Genomic DNA, 15,322 nt, shown 5'->3' with positions numbered 1-15,322 from the left:
TTGAGGGTGTATATGGGCGGTTTTCGTGGCAATTTTGGTGGTTTTTGAGGGTGATGGGTGGTAAACGACTAAACGTGGTGGGTGTGGGGCTATTTACTAGGGGGGTTAGGTGGGTTCGATAGGATAGGGTTGCTTTGGGTGTGGGTGGAGTTTTTTTTCCGAATGATTCTCGGTAGTGATGTCGACTAGGTTGATGGTGGTGGTGGTGGCGATTAGACGGTGGTTTTGGACTTTTGGTTGCTAGAATGATTGAATTTGTCAAGCAAACGTTATTAAAGAGGGGTTCAAGGTATTTGGTTGTTTTTTCATTTCTTGAAAACCCTAATAAACCTCTTTTAAGGGTATTTTGATGTGGAGTTTCTAATGTTTACACTAATTTTTATTTATGGTTTTAACGTATCATAATCTTTACTCCGTTATAAATATCATTCGACATGGTTTGTTTTTTTTATTTGATCAAATCAGATCTCATCTAATTGTAATAAGGTTGAATAAAGGGGTGATTTTGTGTCTTTGGGCATTCACAATACAATAAAGAGGATGTCAAATCACAAGTCAAAACAAGGTAATAAAGACCAATCAAAATTCATAATATCAATGCTAAATAAGCTAAGCCAATCACTTAAATCGATTACTTTCTACTTATTTTTAATTGACACACATTGACTTTTGCACTATTTACAATCTACACTTTGACTGAGTTTTGTGATTTATATCAGTTAAAGTTATGCAATCCCCTCAATCTCATATCAGTTTGACACTTTTCATCTGTACTTATTCTAAAATAGTTTCACACTTCCCTTTTATTGTCACTCCTACCATATTATCCATCTTATCTCAACTTTCTTCTAGATTTATAGTCTTGTTTCACAGCGATCCTTCCATTAACATAACTATAAAAATACCTAGTCAGCTCATAGCAGATCTACTTTTCTATTAAAACAACTAATAGTCCAAACACAACTTATTCAGTAAAACCCTACGTAATACAAGTGTTAATATTTCGACAATACGATATCACAAAGTTTTATATGTAGCTAGTCACACCATGTGGTCAGGATTACTTATTTAGGGGTTACTCGGTCGTTCACGGGTTACTTAATCGGGGGACACTTAGTCAATTAAGGGTTACTCAGTCAATTAAGAGCTACCCAATCAGTGTTTTGATGTGTATCAAGCTATTAGCCGGCCACACGATGTGTCAGCCACACAGAAAAAACGTTGATACGAAATAGAGGAAAGCCTCACACAATTCTCCAATCTTAGCCCATTAGCACGTTTGGGTTAAGAAACCTACCCAAACTCATTCAAACCCGAATACAAACTTCACCTTCTTCGACTACCTCAGTTCTTCCCTTCCAAACTTCAACCAACACACTCTACGACTCTCTCTCTTTCTCTCTCCTCCCATCGCCGCCGGAGTCACTGCCATCTCCGGCACCTTCAAGCACCTCTAATGTCCCAACACAGATCGCAAGTATCTCAAACTACCCATTTTTAGATTCCCCAAAAATCGATGGAAAAACCCATCAAAAACCCTCAAATTTAACTCCATTGTTGAGCTCATTGACAAACTATTAAGCTTTTGATGCTTGGGTACAAATTTAGCAACGACAATCCAAATCCCATGATATTTGGGTACAAATTTCCGTTTCTCTCTCATCATAGGGTTCGAGCCTCGAAGCTTGCCTTCTTTCTTCCCCACTTTCACTCTTTATCTTCTTCTGTTGTTGCAGGATCTCGTGCTAATTTTCGCGAGGTAATTCAATACCCTTCTGAACGTTGGTTTGTTAAAGTGATCTGTACCCTTTTTTGTTTTCAATCGCATTGTTTGGATTTGCATTCGGATTATCTTGTTAAGGGTGTAACCCCATTGATTGCTTTTGAAGTTGTTAGAAGATTGGATGATTGTAATAATATTAGGAATACCGAATTGGCATTGCGATTTTTTGAGTTTAGTAGGGTGAATTTGAATTTAATTCATACTTTTGGGACTTATAATTACATTTTGAGGTCACTTTGTCAAATGGGTCATTATGATTCTGCTAATTTGGTTCTTGATTGGATGATGGTTGATGGGCATTCGTTGAATTCGTCGTTTTCGGGTTTTTTGGTGGGGTTGTTTTCGGATTCAGGAAGATTTGACATTGCCCAGAAATTGCTTGCTCAAGTAAATTGTGGAGAGAAAGATGGGGATCCTTTTGTGTGTAATAAGTTTTTGAATGGGCTGGTTAAACAAAATAGAGTAGACGAGGCTGTTAGTTTCTTTAGTGAGCAGATGATATCGAAATCGTGCTTAGATGTTTGTAGCTTTAATATAATGATTAGAGGCCTGTGCAAGGCGGGGCAAGTTGATAAAGCTTTTAAATTTTTCGAGGAGATGGTCAAATTTGAGTTGTCTCCAGATATTATTACCTATAACACTATGATAGATGGGTTGTGTAGGGTTAACAAGGTGGATAAAGCGCGAGAATTACTTTTGGAAGTTAGGTCTAGAGATGGTATATCTCCTGATGTTGTAACTTATACATCCACCATATCAGGTTATTGTAAGTTGAATATGATGGATGAGGCATCTTTTCTATTCCAAGAGATGACGAGTACTGGAATTAGACCTACCCTTGTTACTTTTAATATTCTTATTGATGGCTTTGGGAAGGTTGGCAACATGGCCTCTGTGTCAGCTATGTATGAGAAAATGCTTTATCTTGGTTGTCTCCCGGATGTTGTTACCTTTACTTCTCGCATTGATGGTTATTGTCGGATAGGGCAAGTGGATGAGGCCTTGAAGCTTTGGCAAGAAATGGTTGATAGGAAGCTGTTCCCAAATAAATATACGTTTTCTATTCTTATTATAGCTTTATGCAAGGAAAATAGAGTGAAAGAAGCTTGTAATCTTGTAAGGCAATTGAAGTTTAGAAATGATATTATTCCTCAACCCTTTATGTACAATCCAGTCATTGATGGACTCTGCAAAGCAGGGAAGGTTGATGAGGCAAATCAAGTTGTATCTGAGATGGAGGAGAGAAGGTGCAAGCATGATAAGTATACGTTTACCATTCTTATCATTGGCCACTGTATGAAGGGTAGATTGGTGGAAGCTATTAAGATTTTTAATAGGATGCTATCAGTTAAGTGTAATCCGGATGACATTACTGTAAAATCTTTGCTGTCGTGTCTGGTGAAAGCTGGAATGCCAGATGAAGCCTCGCAGATTAAAAAACAAATGGCATTAGGGAAGGTTGAAGTGAGTATATCACCTTCCAAAAGAAAGTTGCCAGCTAGTACAAATATGGATATTCAGGTGGCTGCTTAACTAGAATGAGGCATCTGAGTGCATCAATGCATAGCAGTTGGATGCATATCTTCAATATTTTGTATACTGCACAAGCCCAAGCAGTCAAGCACTCAGTTATGTGCTGTTTACGCTATAAAGTTTGAAGTTCTTGCAGATAAGTAGTTGGCCCTTTTATGAGTGCCTATCAGATGTTTGCTTGGACATCAATTACATCTAATGGATGATTAGCTGCTTCAGGTCTTTCACTTAGTTTCTGATGAGAAATATTGACAAGGCTCTTTGGCTTGTCTCCTGTCTTAAAGATGAGGTTCACATGTGAGTCAATCTGAAGCAGGGAGAACGTGCCTTGAATGTATGAAGCAGTGAAGTCAACTGCCCCCTTTTATATTGTAGCATCCCATGCATAAAAGAAACTCAAAGCAAAGGTCAGTATCACGATACTCTTTTCTGTATCAAAAGCTGTATTTGTATCATCCAGTGCTTCTAAATAGTTTATATAGCTTAACTGGTATTATGCAAGTTTATGTTGTTTCTTAATCTTATCGCTTTAATCAAATATTGTTTCTTGTATTAGCTGGGAAAAATAGTTTGTTTAATCAGGATTCAGGAGGTTAAGGTGGCAGCTTTAAGATGTATCATGGCCTTCATGGGGATATGTTATGGTTTTGATGTGTCTTGTTATCTTTTTCTGTTACTTCAACCGCTAATACAAGTATCGTAGCTGTGTTTGGCTATTAATTGTTGGCTATTTTAGCTATTTGTATTGGCTATCTATATTGAATTGGTTTCTTGAGTTACTTGCAGTGTTGGCTGTTTATATAGATATTTAGTGAAGTTAGTTGTTAGGTGTTATGGAGTACTAAACAAAATGACTTACTTTTTGGTTAAAAACTAGAATGCTGAAAGCCACTACAAAAAGTTATTTTCTCTCTATATTTCCGTATTTATTGAGCTGAAACTCACTGAAATCTATAATAACTGCTGGTTGTTTAACCACATGAAAAAGTTAAGGAAAAATTGCTAATAATAATAACCTTTGTCCCATTCTTTTCTAATAATACAACCTTTTGATTATTTTATAATAATACAACCTTTAGGGGGTGTTCATTCCAAACAAGATTAAATCGAATTTTCAGTGAGTTTTGAGGTGGGAGAAGGGTAGGGGATATTACACCCTTCCTCATCCCCACCACCAAAAACTCATCCCTCCCCTTTCTTAACCTCAAAGTCCAACGAAAATGTGATTTTATCTTGTTTAAAATGAACATCCCCTAAAGGTTGTGTTATTACAAAATAATCCAAAGGTTGTATTATTAAAAAAGAATGGGCCAAAGGTTGTATTATTTTTAGCAATTTTTCCAAAAGCTAATAGGCAAAAGCCATTTACGTAACAAGGTCATTGTATGTCATTTGTCACTCCTGAGTTTATTGCAACAATTAAAATGTTAATGAACTATGAAACATTGAAATTTGCTTTGATACTATGAAACAAAGTTAAATATCAGTGTATCATAGGGATATGTTTATTAATGCACCTCTCCAAGTTTTTTGTTTCATAATATCATTAAAATTTGTTGTGAGTCTTGTTTCTTCTCTCTCCCTTTGTATTTATTTATATGGAGCGCTGATGTTTGTGGGTTGTTAGGATATGTTGGCTAAATTGCTGATCTTTTTTTATGCTTTTAAGGTTTCTCGAGGATTTAAAAATGTAGAGTTCATCACTGTTAAAATTCCCTTAACTTTATTCATTGGAAGATGATTATAGTCTTGATCGTTGCAAATTTGACACCGGAAATTATTTTCTTGATCAGAGAAATGCACCATGGTTATCTGTGCCACAATTAGGAGACTGGGACCATAAGGGACTATTGCCAGATTACTCTCTTTATCTCTCAAAAATCAGAGAAATGGGGAATCAAAATAAAAGAGATCCTTCAAGGGCTAGTCTGGATAATAATGAAGATTTCACCAATCCAACTGCTCCTGCTAATAACAAAGTAAACGATGAAGAACAGCAGCAATTCAATCAAAACCACGCTCCTACTGTAAGATTTTGCTCAAATGGCATTATCTAGTTGCTTTAACTTGCAGCTGTCCTGGTTGTTTAGACTTGCTAGATCATACTTTTTGGCATTAATGTTTCGTTTAACTACTTTTATGTTACAAAAGGCTGCCTAATTGCTTTATCTAGTTGTTTTATGTTAAGAGGACAGTTCCATTATTAAAGAAACTAAGCATAAAAATGGCATTGATATAGTTGCATGCTTAATGGCCTTAATCAATAACTGTAAAACACTACAAGCATGTGGGCCTTGAGTTTGCAACTTGGAGCAATAACAAAGAAAATACTTGGGCAATAACATTGATTGTAACGATCCACATTTTGCAGCAAAAAAGCCAGTCATTAATTCATTATGCATGCATCTATTTGACAATAATGTTTCCCAATTTGGTGCTTCTTTGGTGTTTGATATGCTTCATTCTTGTTTACTGTGACAATTTGTAGTTTAACTGTACTTCTAATGTCAAGGTTAATATTATGTTTGTTTGGTATATGCCCATGAAACCGTAGGTGGCCTCCAATAATTAATGAAGGCAATGTACAAATAGTGGGTTTGGGCCGAGGGGAGTAGTGGTGTGCCTAAATCTAATCCTTTTTTTCTGAAACATTTTCTTGAGAACTGGTTGATGTAGACTACAAAAGTATGGTCCTTTTGGTCAGTGACCAGTTGTCATTTGAATGTAAGTGGCCAGTTGTCATAGTGGCCAGTTGTCATTTGAATGTACCCGTCTACCCGATGAATGAGGGAATTGCAGTTTTACTACACAAACATGTTACTTCATGTATTTTGTATTGGCAAGATGGAAACTATTTTGATTTATCTCACATGCTTTGTATTAGTTAATTGGATTCTTCCTCAGTATATGGGGATTCAGAAGTCTTATGCAGTCATGCTATGCATGAATTTGATCAAAGTATATCTGGCTCTTGCTTTTTATGATGTATTCACATTGCTTGAATGAGATGTTGCACCACCTGGGAAATCTTATGTTCAATTGGAATATGTTAATAATTAAGTCTATATCTAATTATCATTGCTAATGCTGCATGTAGATCAGCTATTTGTCATCAGTAATAAGATCAGATCTGGTACAAGATTTATCAAGGGTTCTTGCATTATAAAAATATGTGATAGAGTGGGAAACTGTGGCATCCATCGCAGATAAACCCAAATCTATGTTTGAATTCTGCTAGTATTAAACTCTAAACCTGGTATCCAGACAGCAGACCATATGTATTGATGCTTATAACAATGTTCATATATCAACTTTTACATCTTTTGCTTTATCAATCATTTATTTACATTTTTTTCTTGTTGATTGCAGCCGACAAAGATCTTCCTCAGCTACTTCAACTGCTGTGTAAGAGCCTAAGCCCTGGAGACAAAATCCAAGCGCTACACTGCTGATGTATTCAGACCCTGTACCTAAATCTTCTTAATTATCCAGATGCTTCCTGATCCTCAGAGCTCACTTCAAAGTAAGAAGTGGAATTTGCCCTTTCCTAGAAGTGATTGTTTTTGACAATATGAGAAGCACATACAAATACAGCCCCTTCAGTTGGTAGAGCATATTTGCCGCTCTTTGCCAGCATTTCTAATGAAGTTGCGTGCTTGCAACAAAAGAGGCGGGGTAACTTCCACTAAATAGCAGAAATTTTAACATTTACTGGAAAAAGATGTTATATTCTTTTTTTCTTGGGGATTTATTTATTTTTGGGGGGTTGGGGGGGGGGGGGGGGGGGGGGGTGTACACAGGAAGCACTTCTCATGTGGCGTATTGTTCGCATTCTTGATTCATGTTTGCTGTGATCGCCCTGTGCAGTGAGAAATATAATTTGTTGCCATTGCCAATGAGGTTGTATAGAAGGGAAAATTTTGAGTTAGCAGATTAATAAATACGAAGTACATCGCAAGGATTTTTTCCTTACCCCAAGTTTGAAGGCATCAACTGTGAATAGCATTAGGTTTGTTCTGTATAATGCGCTTTCCAGCCAGTTTTGGACCATGATAACAAATGATTTCAATCAAGATGGAGCAATTATTTTTGCTCCCTTTTTTTACTGGTATCATGTATTTGACCTAGCCTCTGAGTTTAAAGATTGTAGACTCTTCAGCACTACTATGGTGCCTGTTATGTTGTCTGTTTTGATAACCTATCAGTATTGTTTCCAAGGTGAAAGGCGTGCCTTGACGACTTTGATTCTAAGTGTAGCAGCAGATAACATACACATACATGATATAGGGCTATCAGGCTTTTCACAAGCTGAAAAGCCTTATAGTGTGTGTGGACGTTATTCCTACAAACCGGAAAACTTCAACTTATAATTTGAGGTATATTAAGGTCATCTTGTATCCATTTCATAAACGACTCACCATATAACCCTTGATATTAGGTAAATGATCCTCACCTCAAGCACCTGCAGTTTGAAGAATTTGACCTTGACCTTAAGGTTATAAAATCAAGCTTAACATGCTATGCTTTGATTATTTCCGATTTGTGTTATCTCTTATTAATTTTTAGGGTTTTCAATAAAGTTAAACATGCCCAACATTCCATGAAAATTTGTCTTTAAATCATACTTTGGACCCCCAACATTCCAAAAAAAAACATTGGTTGTAATTCAAACTTGTAATATAAAATAAAATAATTTAATACTCGTTTTGTCTATTAGTTAGGAAGGGTAATTTTGAACACTCTTGTGTAAAATTTGGCACATATCATGCTAGCATATTTTGTGCTCAAGTGAGTCACGTATGAATTGAGTCTAAAAAGAAGTTGTAAGTCTTGTAACAAATTAGTCTCATGTTGATCTTTCATAAATACAGGCATACAGCTAGTGCACGACTTGAGTTTACATGCCTAATTGAGTAATTGTGTCAGCTTGGCCCAACCTAACTCCGTCCTATTTAAAATGCAACTACTTGGGTGTGTCATGTGAGAGGTAAAAAAATAAAAAAATAAAAATATCACAAGCTTTGACGAGAGTGATGGATAGCTTAAGTGAAGCTTTCCTCCTGATTTCAAGTGATTTTAGATCGATTTTCATAACTTGCTTTTGTGGTTTTATACACACAAAAAACATAACACTCATTTTGACCCAAAAAATCCGCTTCTTTTTTATGGGTTTGAGCATGAGGTTTGATGTTAAGGTTTGGTCAAGCTAAATATTTATCGTCTCTAATCATGTGGTTCTGTCAAAACCGCCATTTAAATAAATAAATAAATAAATAAAAAAGTAAATAATAATAAGAAAGAAAAGAGAAAGAAAGAGTATCGAGAAGGTTCGATTGGTCAGTTCGTTGCGTCTGTGTCATTGCCATCTTTGTTCTCCGCCTCCTTTCTCTCTCCTAAAATCAGCTCACCTTTCCATTTTCCACTTTCTTCAATCTCCCTAACTCAATCAACCAGAATAATATTACAAGATAACAACTTTCAAGTATCTTTTACAGAAAACGTGCAATGGTAGGTTAATTTCCCAATTTAATTACTAATTTTATTTTGTGGGTTTTTTTTTTTTTTTTTAAATCTGATTACGATTAATTTGATTGTTTGAATGCAGGCTTCAAGAATTCTTGCCCAAATTCTTGTGATGGGTTCTGGGATATTAGTTAGGGCTGTTGCCCAAGCTTATCGACAAGCTATTGCTAGTATGTTTCTTCATTTTTGTAAAAAAATTAATTTATTTAGCATGTTTCCGATTATCATCAAATCCCAGCTGTTTGATCATATGTTAATTTTTTTATTTATTGGGGTTTTATTTGAATTGATGATATACAATTATGTGACAAATTTTGGGTGTTATTAGTTGGGACTCTTTGGGAGTTCTATAGCACAAATGGGTATTGATTTTTAAAGGGTGAATTAATTGGGGTTATGTTTGTATTAGTTATTTGGTGTTAATTGGGGTTATAATTAAATGATGATGTTTCTTGTAACTAGTTGTTTGGATCATGTAGTATTGTAGTTATGAATATTGATGGGATGATTATCTGAAGTCTAAAACTTTGGCTGTGGCAATCGAATGGGCCGAGCTTGGTGGGTTTCTTAGTTATTCTCTTGGTGATTTTTATAGATAAGTTCATTAAGAAGAGAAGGGGGAGGAGATAGTGAGGAATTTAATGATCTTAAGGAGTTTAAGATGAGTGAAGAAGGGTAATGTGAAGATGTTTCAATGTAAGTTTGGGTGGTAAACAGGAAAGGGGTGAAAAACAATTCTCGCAAATGTAGGAACCATTGTCCTTTCGTAACGAAGGGAAGTCATTCCTCCATACTTCTCACCTTCCTTTTCTCTACTCCCATCTATTATCCCCTTCCATTTCCAATTTCCTATTCTTTCAAGGGTTCAATTAGAGAAGAACAAATATTACAGTTGTGTTTTACCTTGAACAATGTTTTCCATCTAACCAAATGGAGCCTACGTGTAACAAACTGTAAGGCTTGTGCATTTCAGTCCATGGATTCTATAATTATTGTATTTACCCCCCCCCCCCCCTCTTTTTTTTCTTTTTTTTCCTTAAGCCCTCTTTGGAAAAGTGTGTATCTTTAAAAGTTATTTAGCATGACTAATCAAGCTTTTACATTCTAATTGAATCAGCTCTGAACCTTTTGGTTGATTGATATTTTTCAAGCCAACTCTACCATATTTGAGGACTTTTAGATAATCTCATATTTCTTATTTCACCCCTTTTTCCCTCTCCCTGATTGTGGTATGTAGCATAATAAAACAAAATGAAGTAAATGATGGGAGCTATGGATAGAGAAGTGCTCTGATCCACATAAATTGGAAGCGCAATGTTCATTACCCAAAATTTTCTATGACCTCCTGTTTAGATTTTTTCTAAAATTTTGATTGGTACTTTTACTGCCTCATGCAAATATGACAATTGATTTATATGCCGTTGAAACAATTTGGCAGTAGCTGCTGTTGTATAGTTTATGTATACAATATCATTAAGGTCATATGGAAATTTGTTTTGAACAACAATTCATGTTTGATTTTTGAAAAGATTTATGAATTGGCCATATAGCATTTGTCTTTAGTCCATGTTATGATTAATATATGTATACAAATTGGGAGGGCCTCATAGTACTACAGGAGTCATAGGATTTACCAAGACCATGTACGTATAGTATCATTACTTCTTAGATGTAAGTTCTACCTGAGTACCTGGGCACCTGTTCAGCTTTCCTCCCATTTTTGTTGACAATTTTTCACCTTGTTTTTTGGATGGGCTGATGTATATTCTAAAACAAGATTAAATGCCTCTTTGATGATGATAGACATTGGATACAAAATATGAACATAACTTATAATAATTGGGTCACATACTTTTTCATGAGTTTTTTTTTGTCAGTCTTCAAATGGGTTCCAATGCGTATGTTGCTAACTTGTAAAAGGGGTATGTTTTATTTGGCTAATAAGGAACCCTTACAATTTTCAGAAGAGATTTGAGTCTGCCAAGATCTATTATTTACTTCTAGCTGTGAGTTCCAAAAGTACATTTTTTTACTTTCCTCCACAGTTTGTTAACAAATTTTGCTTTGTGTTTAAAATGGGCTGATATAGTTTCCCAAACATGATTAATCGACTCTTAAGATGATAGATTTTGGGGTTAAAATATTGACAAATATTGTATTATTGAATAAAATCTTAATAATGCTTGAGTACTTAGGTTTTATGTGGAATCGGCTAATGGATGTGTCCGATTTGGTCAGAATTTATAATTTCAGATTATGTTATGTTGAGACGACCTTTGTACAATATTTTCTGACCTTACCTCAACCTACATTGAATAGCTAGTCATTTTATGCAGTCATTTATAGAGAAATTCAACCATATAAATGAGAGTCCAATAATACCCAAGGGATATCTAACAATAGTAATAGTTGAAGGCATATTGTCAAGATGAAATCTCATATTACTATTTTAATTTAATTGGTTTTGGTTCGGTCAGGTTGAGACAGATTTGGTCTAAAATTTATCAGTTTGTTCAGCAGACAAATCTGGGTCTCTCACAAAATTTGTAGTAACCCAGTTTTTGGTTCAGCTTTCAGGTTACCCTTATTCCTTGTGCATCTTTATAAACTACACTCAAATTTCATTAAACTTGATGTTTATTATCGTCTGAAGCCAGAGGGTCATTAGGGTCCTAGGTGGCTTTTGAAGACTTTTTAGATGTTATTAAAGCTCCAGATTCAGCAAACAATTTCCCATTACTGTCCCTGATGAAATAAAATGAACCTGTTAATTGTACTTTTTAGTGTAATAGCCTTTAATGCGTGTATGTATAACTCCTTTGATGACCCTGGGAGTCTCCCTGTTAATCCCCCCCCCCCCCCCCCCCCCCCCTCTTTTCTAGCTATTCTTGAACTTGAAAGGCCTTGGTAATTTGAGTCTCATTATTGGATATGGGTTTGTGAAGGCCATATGTGTTTGTTGTCATTTTTTATTCTAGTTCCAACGATAGATTTTAGAAGGTTGCTTTGTAGCATTTAAAGTTCACTAGAATTTTGGCTTGATTAGTCTTTTACATGTAATAGTGGCTTTTAATTGAGACAATAAATAATAGTTCTCGTGATTTTTTATTGTAAAAATTTACTTTTAGAACCATATGGCTTTACCAATTACCATTTTAAGTTGTTACTAATAAGATCCATGTAAGTTGTAACCTTTGAAATGGAATTGACTGAGTAAGATCCATCATCCATGTAAGTTGTTACCTTTGAAATGGAATTGTTTGATTAATATCCACATGCTCTGTGTATTTGTGGTTCATATTATATAGATAGACTTCAGGTAATATTGAAAGGTTGTGTAGGACCCCCATAAACTTTAATTTTATACTTTTCACTTATGTGTAAACTGTAAAATGAAAGAATTTCCTCTCATACATCACTTAAGCTCTGTTTTTTTTTTTTAAAGGAACATTAGGCAGTAACCTTGAGACCCCCCAAGTTTGATTTGAGGTATGTGAGCCTCATATTTTCTTTTTCTCAACCCTTGTTACTCTCCTTCTCTGCTGCTGCTGCTGCTTGAACACCTTAATCTTATAAGTTGGGTTGGCTACATGAAACAACATGAGGACTGCCTAGGAGGTCACCCATCCTAGTACTACTCTCTGTCATTACGGCTCATGGTGTTCTTGAAATCCTTAAATAAATTGAGTGGTGATATTTAGTGCTTCAATCTGTTTTTTTTTTCTTGATTTTGATATGTGCTAGGTTTACCCTCTTTTACCCCTTTTCATTTGATGAGATGGATTTTTTTTTGTCCTCTCTCTTTGAAGTTGCTGGGCTAGAAGCCTTGATCTTAACAATAAAATTTAGTGGGACCCAAGTTCTTTACTGATTTAGATGGGTTATTTGCTCTTTTTTATGTGTCTTTTGCCATCACCAAGTCAGCTTTTTTTTTTTCCTACTTATTTTGGTGCCCATATCAGCAATCATCCTATGAAATAAAAACTTTTGGTTCGATCTTGTGTTGCTGGCTTGGTGTTTTTTTTTATCACATAGGCTACTTTAGCTCTCTCTCCAAATTTTCTTATTAGTCTACTACACCATCCTTACTTTCATCGTTCTCTGGTTTCATTTGAATGTTAATTGTTCATCTTACCTTCTTTTTTTTGGCCCTTGACACTGCCAAGGTTTTGATACCACTTTTATTATATTCAATATACAAGGATGTACCTAGATTGGATGAAGAGTGTGTATGTTCGTTGCATTAGGGACTAACAATATGAAATTAACAAGATATGGTGTGGATGTAAGGCTTAAGGGCCTTAACTAGCTTTCAGAAGAAATAGAAAACTGTAATTTGGAACATTAAACATCAAACACTTGAATTTTTATTTGATAATTATGTGCTACAATGTCTTCTATTCTTGCATCATGTGTATGTATGCACAGGCCAATAAGGTAAAGATACTAGTTGCTTCTATTCTATCACTCACTAGCTCCTGTATTGCAGATGCCTCGAAAACTGGTGCTGCTCAAGAAGCAATGCAGAATACTGTACGTAAAGCAAGTAAAGCCATCACAGAGCAAGAAGCCAGGCAAATTCTTGGTGTTCCTGAGAATGCAGCCTGGGAAGATATTTTGAAAGTATGTCCACACCTCTTGGTTATAATTGTTTCATTTTCTTGTATCTTTTGTGATTCTATGTAAATGATTATCATTCATTTGTGCAGAAATATGATGTTTTGTTTGAGAGGAACGCCAAACAAGGGAGCTTTTACCTCCAATCGAAGGTTTACCGAGCAAAGGAGTGTCTAGAATCAGTATATCAAAACAAAGGTCAAGGCCCTGCCAGTGGATAGCTGGAATTTTTGTCCCATGGGTGGTTGTGCTCGTGTTTTTCTTTCTTACAATGCTGTATATAGAGTACTGCGATGATAATTAGACTAAGAACTTTTAACATAATCTTTGTTCATCTGGTTGTGATATTGTTTGTTCCTTATACGTTTTAGGAACGTCATGAGCGGTTAGAATTATGCACACTCTTAATCATATTTCTTACTCGATGTTATAGTATGAATTTTTTTTTTCTTCGTTTTGACAAGGCTGTAACCAATCTTCATATATTGCAGTATTTGGTGCTATTGCCTTGTAAACTTACCAGGGAGTAGTGCTTGTAATTTGTAATAACAGCAGCAATTTTACAAGACTAGCTGTTTTGTATTTGTTGATTTGGCCAAGTGTCAATACAAACTTCCTCTTCTTTTTCATTTTTTATTTTTACACGGATCTACTTAGTGATCAACTCCTTAATCCTTATACTACACTTCCTTTCTTTATAATTGGTTTGTTTTCTTCCCCTCTCCTGTTTAATTCACTTCATATTTAGGAAATGTGACAACTTTATCTAAATCAGTGAACAATTTGAACGTATCAAATTGGTATGAGTACGTTTATCAATTTTAGATGGATCGAGCATACCGTATGATAAGGTTTGATTTTGTTAAACCAAATGAGAAAGTGACTCAAGTAACACACTAATCACAGTCCACAAAACAATCACTATCGTTGTATTCTTTGTTATACGAAGTACAGCAATTACAAACTGTACTTAATTGTAATGTAGCTGGATTGATTGTGCTCCCACTAGCCATTTTACTACTTTATTTAAAATAAATAAAAATCAGTACTTTAATATTAGGGGGAATAACTATGATTTGGAGAATCGAGAATCCTAAGTTTTATAATAATTACTCGTGGATCACTTTCCTCTCTTTTTCTCTTTTCAATATCAAAACTCTACTCCATCCGTCCTTAAATTACATTCGTAGTCCTCTATATTAAATGCTAAAAGAATGAATGTAACTTAAGGACGGAGAGAGTACTATTTTTTAACTTTAAAATTTACACCATATTCTTTTGATTCATGCTTAACGAATTGAATAGTGAGTACAACTTATGAGATACGTTCTTTTATTTCGAATAGTATGTTCATTCAGGATCATGCTAGATTGCTTGTCATCATCCTTAGCCGTATTATATCTACAAGATAGCTTAAAAAATCTCCTTTGCCCAAGTTCAATGGGCGTAGAAGTAATATTCTTTTGAAGATTTGGAATCGCATCATAATGAATGCTAGAGCTGGCAAAAAGTCGTGTCATGTCGTGTTCGTGTTTGATCTTGTGTCAATTTCGTGTTATTCATAAAATTTATCAAAAACTATGTAAAATGTAAGATAATTGCATAATTTGACCACTTTATCTAAACGGGTCGTGTTCGAGTTGATTTCGTGTCGTGTTGACTTCATGTTTTCTCTCACTAACTTCGTGTTCGTGTCACGCCAGTTTAGACCATATTGTCGTGTCATGTCAGAGATTGACAACTCTAAATTGAATAACATCTCATAAAACTAGTTTCTAGCAATCAATTATTTTATATTGTTCACTTATATAAAATTTTGTGCTATAGACTCATAGTAAACCAAATCTTCGATTGAAATAATACCTT

At 35.1% G+C, this 15,322-nt stretch overlaps 2 protein-coding genes across 2 annotated transcripts; both read left to right on the top strand.

Annotated features, from left to right (window-relative positions):
• Positions 1-1,335: 1,335 nt before the first annotated feature.
• Positions 1,336-7,092, top strand: LOC145624455 (uncharacterized). Its single transcript, XM_081677489.1, has 3 exons — positions 1,336-3,723; positions 5,110-5,343; positions 6,686-7,092. The coding sequence occupies exon 1, from the start codon at positions 1,589-1,591 to the stop codon at positions 3,314-3,316; it is 1,728 nt and encodes a 575-aa protein (XP_081533615.1). The 5' UTR covers positions 1,336-1,588; the 3' UTR covers positions 3,317-3,723; positions 5,110-5,343; positions 6,686-7,092.
• Positions 7,093-8,636: 1,544 nt separating this feature from the next.
• LOC145624445 (mitochondrial import inner membrane translocase subunit PAM16 like 2-like) lies at positions 8,637-14,092 on the top strand. The gene is made up of 4 exons (XM_081677478.1): positions 8,637-8,824; positions 8,922-9,009; positions 13,329-13,462; positions 13,549-14,092. The coding sequence occupies exons 1-4, from the start codon at positions 8,822-8,824 to the stop codon at positions 13,675-13,677; spliced, it is 354 nt and encodes a 117-aa protein (XP_081533604.1). The 5' UTR covers positions 8,637-8,821; the 3' UTR covers positions 13,678-14,092.
• Positions 14,093-15,322: the final 1,230 nt, after the last annotated feature.

Source organism: Chenopodium album, chromosome 1, assembly GCF_948465745.1.
Source record: "Chenopodium album chromosome 1, dcCheAlbu1.1, whole genome shotgun sequence".
Lineage (NCBI taxonomy): Eukaryota > Viridiplantae > Streptophyta > Magnoliopsida > Caryophyllales > Amaranthaceae > Chenopodium > Chenopodium album.
The sequence above is the reverse complement of the archived record's forward strand: the minus strand, read 5'-3'. Positions and strand labels throughout refer to the sequence as shown.

What these genes read in the sequence shown, in the direction of transcription:
- LOC145624445 (XM_081677478.1), top strand. An exon ending in TTATCGACAAGCTATTGCTA is followed by an intron (nt 9,010 to 13,328) that starts GTATGTTTCTTC and finishes CCTGTATTGCAG; the next exon opens with ATGCCTCGAAAACTGGTGCT. An exon ending in CCTGGGAAGATATTTTGAAA is followed by an intron (nt 13,463 to 13,548) that starts GTATGTCCACAC and finishes TCATTTGTGCAG; the next exon opens with AAATATGATGTTTTGTTTGA.
- LOC145624455 (XM_081677489.1), top strand. Translation starts at nt 1,589, where the DNA reads ATGCTTGGGTACAAATTTAGCAACGACAATCCAAATCCCATGATATTT.